At 37.9% G+C, this 6,000-nt stretch overlaps 1 protein-coding gene across 3 annotated transcripts in view; it reads left to right on the forward strand.

Moving 5' to 3' along the window:
• SIPA1L1 (signal-induced proliferation-associated 1 like 1) overlaps positions 1-6,000 on the forward strand; it is a 313,419-nt gene that overhangs the window by 247,121 nt on the left and 60,298 nt on the right. For all 3 annotated transcript variants that reach the window (XM_008577308.1, XM_008577309.1, XM_008577310.1), the window contains one exon: positions 1,417-1,547. In XM_008577308.1, the coding sequence (XP_008575530.1) occupies positions 1,417-1,547 (131 nt within the window). The remainder of the gene's footprint in view (positions 1-1,416; positions 1,548-6,000) is intronic.

The following is a 6,000-nucleotide window of genomic DNA, read 5'->3' on the forward strand; positions in this document are numbered from 1 at the left end:
TGTTTATGAGTGTTTGTACATGAAACTTGTGACATCTGTTGGCTTGTTTCTCAGTTGTCCGTATATGAAATGTTTGTCGCCTGTGTTCCCATTGTGTTTTCCTTATTTTGAATCTCCATGGATTATGATAATAGTGTTAGAGAGCCCTCAGTATTGATGATTATATCTTTTGCAGTCTTTCCTAAGTACTTGTATTTTCATATGCATTTACATACATTTTAAAACTGCATGATTAGACATTTTATGCTGTTGTTTCTTATTATCCTCATGGATTTTCAAATACTTATTTATTTTTTATGGGCATAACATGTACGTTCAAATATACATGTATTTTGTATGAGTGTAATGTACCATGTCACATGTCACATGTCAATGAAATAGAACAATATACAGTAAGTATTTTGGAAGTTTGAAAAAAAAGTTATCTACTCCATCTTTTCATGAATTTCTGTGTTTTATGGACTTCCTCATCTATGAATATCTCATGTACATATCAACAATTTTAATTTTTTTAAAGAAGTATATACTTGGGTGCACAGTAAATATCACTTTCAAATTTTCTATAAATTAACTTAATTTTAATCCTGACCTTTATTGTCAGGAGGCAGGTAAATTCAACACCATTTGGAGGCTTTCCCCACTCCCCAAGGTTGTGCTAAGGTTTGGGACCTTGGAAAATTCCAGAACATTGAGAAGAGGCTTGACCCATCAGTCACCTGGCCATACTGGTTATCTAGGAGATGCCTTTTCTCTCAGCCACACTTGGCCTGCAGGTTCTGTGGCCTCAGATGCCTTTTGTGCTTACTCCATGGAAACCATTAGTAACGGCCAGAGCCCTGGGTGCAGGCTCCTGCTTCCCTGGGGCAGCCCGAGCTCTTTCCTCTGAGCGCCTCCTGCATCATACATGGGCTACCTGCGACCAGAGTGCTACTCAGCTGTGACATCACTTTCCTCTTTCCAGGTCAGGAGAATCTTTTTTAATCTGGGGGAAATCCCTCTCTTTTCAAATTCTACTCTCAATAAGTTTAGGATTTTTTTTTTTTAACTAAAGCTAAAAAGTCCTGACATAAACCTTCCCTTAGGCACGGAAGCACACACAATGTAACCTATTTAAATGGTGGAATATAGGGAGAAAACACTAATTTCTTTTAAAACAAATAGTAGAGTAGTAAGTTGTACAGAAGTAAAGAACTCAACAGGCCACTTCTGTTTGGTGTGATCTCCTCTGGAACTAAACCTGTGTAACCAAGTCCTTGTTTTAATAACTCACTGAAGAATATTTAATAATAGTTAAATGTTTACATTTTATTGATATAGAGTAATTTCTGAGTGGTGATTTTAAATACTGAGCAGAATATAACATTTTCAAAGTGTTAGATAAATTTTCTAAATTTGTTTTATCTTATTTTACCTAAGAACACTGGAACTATTTTGGGGCTGATGAAAATCTTGGTCCGGTGGCTGTGAGCATTCGAAGGGAAAAACCAGAAGAAATGAAAGAAAATGGATCTGCATATAACTACCGAATAATTTTTAGAACTAGCGAGGTAAGTTACAAATGAGAAAGGTTTGAGGCTTCACTGAAGTGGGAAAAAAATAGACTCGTAGAAGTAGCAAAACAATTAAATTTAATAATAACATGTGGGTACAAATGTCTTTGGAATAAACAGAGGCCCCTTTCATTCATTTAGGTGGTGATGGACGTGGGCAAGATGGTTAGATCTGGATCCTTTCTTTCCATCTAGCTCTGGATAGATGCAATAAATGATTGGTGGGTCTTGATTCACGGAAAGCTGTGTTCATTAAGTGTGGCTCAAGGAAATTGGAGCCCTCAGAATCCCAAATGGGATGTTTCCTGTCCTGCTTGGGGCAGCTGGAAAGCATCGAGCCAGCTTGAGGAGCCAGGGGACTTATGGACCAGAAAAGGCCACCAAAGACTTAATTTACTCTTCCAAGCTATTGCTTAGGTCACTTTTGGACCCAAGAAGAGGGAAAGAGGCTCTTTTCCTCTTCTACTTTCACTTTGCCGTAGAATGCTGGCTATTTGAACCAGGGGCTATCTAAGTGTGGGTGAAAAAGGCTCTTGGAGCTTTTTAGGAACCTAAATACAGAAAATATATAAGTTTTTATTTTAAAATAAAGCTTGGGGTAAAAAGGAAAAGTAAAAGAAAATGGCCAACAAAACTTTTTTTTTTTAACTCATGAATAAGTTTGGGACTATGAGGTTCTTTGTTTTCTTTCTAAATCTATATAATTGTGCCAGTTATCAAATTTGTTGCCTCAGAGCTCCTAATTCACTTTAGGATTTTTGTTGTGCATTAATCAAACTCATGAATAAGTTTGGGACTATGAGGTTCTTTGTTTTCTTTCTAAATCTATATAATTGTGCCTGTTATCAAATTTGTTGCCTCAGAGCTCCTAATTCACTTTAGGATTTTTGTTGTGCATTAATCCCTAAATACTCCCTTGAGATATCTAGAAAATAATGGTTTTGAAAATAGTTTAAATAGGGCATTTGGCTTCATTTCCCCCACTGAATGCAAGGCAAGTTTCAGGAGTTGGCTTCACTTAGTAATTGTTCCTAAGCTTGAACTCTGGGGAAATTAGAAATAGGATTTTTAAAGGCAAGACTTTAGTATCTAATGTGTTGTTTATAGTGGCCACAGAAATGAGGAATTAACGTGCTCCAATGTGTGTTTTTTCCATGTCAAAGCTAATCATTAAGTAGTGTAAATTCTTTTGTTGAGCATGAAGAGCACAGAGGATGTACTTGTGTTTTGGATTTGTAGATGGGTGTTGCTTATTTCTAGCTTTCCGGATCCCACCAGATTTCTTTCTTTTTGGGGGGTGGGTAGGGATTTATACCAATTTGTTTTATATAAAAGGATATTTTCACATAGTAGCCAGCTAGGAGTACCTGTTTTTTTTTTTTTTTTTCCCCCAGTTGACCTCTTGGCACATGAGTTGTTTGTTCTGTCTTTTTTTTAATTGAAGCATAATTGATAATTGATTATACATATTTGTGGGGTAGAAAGTTGACTATCAGTAGTTGTATACAATACATTATAGTCAAATCAGGATAGTAAACTTATTCATCATTACAATATGTAATCATTCTTTGCATCTGTTAACCAATTTCTCATTAATTTCTTATTAACCCTCCTTTCCACTCCCCCTTTCCACTTATAGTAACCACAGTTTTGTTCTTTCCTTCTGAAAGTTCAGTGTATTATTGTGATTGTTGTTTGTTTCTTTCTCTCTCTCTCTTTCTGTATTGTTTATTTGTTTATTAATTTAGCTGCCACTTACAAGTGAGGACATGTGGTATTTTTGTTTCTGTGCCTGGGTTGTTTCCCTTAACATAATTTTCTCCAGGCTCATTCATGTTGCTGAGGATGGCAGAATTTCATTCTTTTTTATGACTGAGTAGTATTCCATTGTGTATATGTACCACGTTTTCCTTATCCAGTCATCTGTTGTTGGACATTTAAGTTGGTTCCATATCTTTGCTGTTGTAAATAGAGCTGCGATAAACATGAGAGTGCAAGTATCCCTTCAACATGATGATTTTCATTCCTTTGGGTGTATACCTAGTAGTAGGATTGCTGGTTTGTATGGCAGTTCTATCTGTAGTTGTTTAAGGAAACTCCATACTATGCTCCGTAATGGCTATAACTAATTTATGGTGCCAGCAGCAGTGTAGAAGGGTTCTCCTTTGTCCACATCCTTGCCAGCATTTGTTATTCTCTGTCTTTTTGATAATAACCAGTCTAACTGGTGTAAGATGATACCTGAAAGTGGTTTTGATTACCATTTCCCTGATGATTAGTGATGTTGAGCATTTTTTCATGTGTCTATTGGTCATTTATATGTCCTCCTTTGAGATGTCTATTCCGCTCCTTTGCCCATTTTAAAATTGTATTATTTGGGGTTTTTTACTGTAAAGTTTTTTGAGTTCCTTGTATATTCTGGATATTAATCTCTTGTCAGATTTATAGTTTGCAAATATTTTCTCCCATTCTATAGGTTGTCTTTTTACTCTGTTGATTGAAAGGTCCAAGTCAAATGTTGTTCAAAAAACCATTACCACACGTTTTCAAAGTTCAGTTTAATGTTCAGTTTCTGGCAACTCTACTTATTTCATTTGTTTAGGCCAGCAAACTTGAAGTCGCACTTGACTCCTCTCTTCTCCCTCCTACTCCCCAAATCTGGTCTGTCAGCAGCACTTGTTGATTTGCCTTCAAAGTATGTCCAGAACTCGGCTAGTTCTCTACTTCTCCCAGCCTCACTGTTTAGGCCTGGGCCTGGTTTTACTCAGAACTGGTCTTCCTTCTTCTGCCCTGAACCCTGCCTCCTTTCAACCCAGCAGGGATCCTTTTGAAATGTAATCCAGATCTTGTCATTCCTCAGTTCGAAGTCCTTTAGGGGTTTCCAGTAACCCTGTGAATAAAGGCCAGTGTCCTTGCTAGCGTGGGAGACCCTGCCCATCAGCTTCTTAGTTACCTCTGCAGCCTAATCTCATATCTCCTAACTTCCCCGGCTCAGTCTTTTCCAGCCACAGAGGAAAGGCCTCTTTCCCCTTGGGACCACCTCAATACACCTTTGCCCCAGGGCTTTGATACTCCCTCGTTCTCTCCTCCCCCACCCCCATCCCCTTGGTGACCCCATTTCCTTCTGTCCTTTAGTCATAAATCACAGGGACTTCCTTGGATCTAAAATTCCTACCCCCTCCCCCATTTCATATCCAATTCAATGCTTTATTTTTCATTAATACTTAATGCTGTCTTATATATTGTACTTATTTTGTTTGCTTTCAGTCTCCACTGGAATGAAAGCCCCATGAGGGTGGGGACGTTTATCTCAGTTGTTCATTACTACATGCCTGGTGGACCTCTTCCTCCGTTCTCTTCCTCCCACCACTCCCTCCCTCCCTTCCTTCCTCTGTTTATTTAACTTATTGCTACTATCTTTTGTGTAATTTTTCTCTTTCCAATAAAAATAATCCTTAAATGTGGTTTAATTGTGTTCTCTTCCTCCCACCACTCCCTCCCTCCCTTCCTTCCTCTGTTTATTTAACTTATTGCCACTATCTTTTGTGTAATTTTTCTCTTTCCAATAAAAATAATCCTTAAATGTGGTTTAATTGTAATGTTTTTATAAGTCCTTTAATAGAAATAAATTAACAAAAGTCCTTTGATAGAAGTATTTCTGTATGTTGGTCCCTGTACATAGCTCCTGGATTTTGTGGGACAGTCATCTCATGTTTTTCATTGAAGCCAGTTTACTAGATACATAATGAAGTAAGATTTAATTGTGTTAGGGACTTCTCATGTTATTAATTTCTCATGCTGATGAGTACATCAAGAAAAAATAAAACATGGTCATCATAATGGCACCCCAGTGGCTTCAGTAAATGGCATCAAGATAATAAATATAGGGCTGGCCCGGTGGCGCACTGGAGAGTGCGCCGCTCAGGAGCACGGTGGCGCTCCTGCTGAGGGTTCGGATCCCATATGGAGACCGGTTCCCGCTCACTGGCTGAGCGCAGTGCGGGCGCAACACCGAGGGTTGCGATCCCATTGCTGGTCTCTGGTACGGGCGCGACACCGAGGGTTGCGATCCCGTTACCAGTCAGTAAAAAAGACAAAAAGGAAAAAAAAAAGATAATAAATATAAACAAATCTCTTTCATTTCAGTAGAAGTAATTATTACATAACATAAACAAAAAAGACCATACATATATTTCTGGTGTGGTAGTTTGTTTATGAACAAAATTTTATGGCATGTGAGTGTTTTTTTAAGCATAGGACACAAGGACTTATGAGGACTCTTGTTTCTGTAAGTCATTAACAAAAATGTCAGTAACAATAATAATTCAAATGTAAAAAATGAGTCATTCTTTTTCTCATCTGCTCTGACTTCTGTGAAGTTAGCTGCTGTCTTTCTGTGGCTCAGGATGCAGTGATTCACATTTCTGGTCTTGACTTCCAAATTGAGGAT

Source organism: Galeopterus variegatus, unplaced genomic scaffold (genome assembly GCF_000696425.1).
Source record: "Galeopterus variegatus unplaced genomic scaffold, G_variegatus-3.0.2 Scaffold1486, whole genome shotgun sequence".
Classification (NCBI taxonomy): Eukaryota; Metazoa; Chordata; class Mammalia; order Dermoptera; family Cynocephalidae; genus Galeopterus; species Galeopterus variegatus.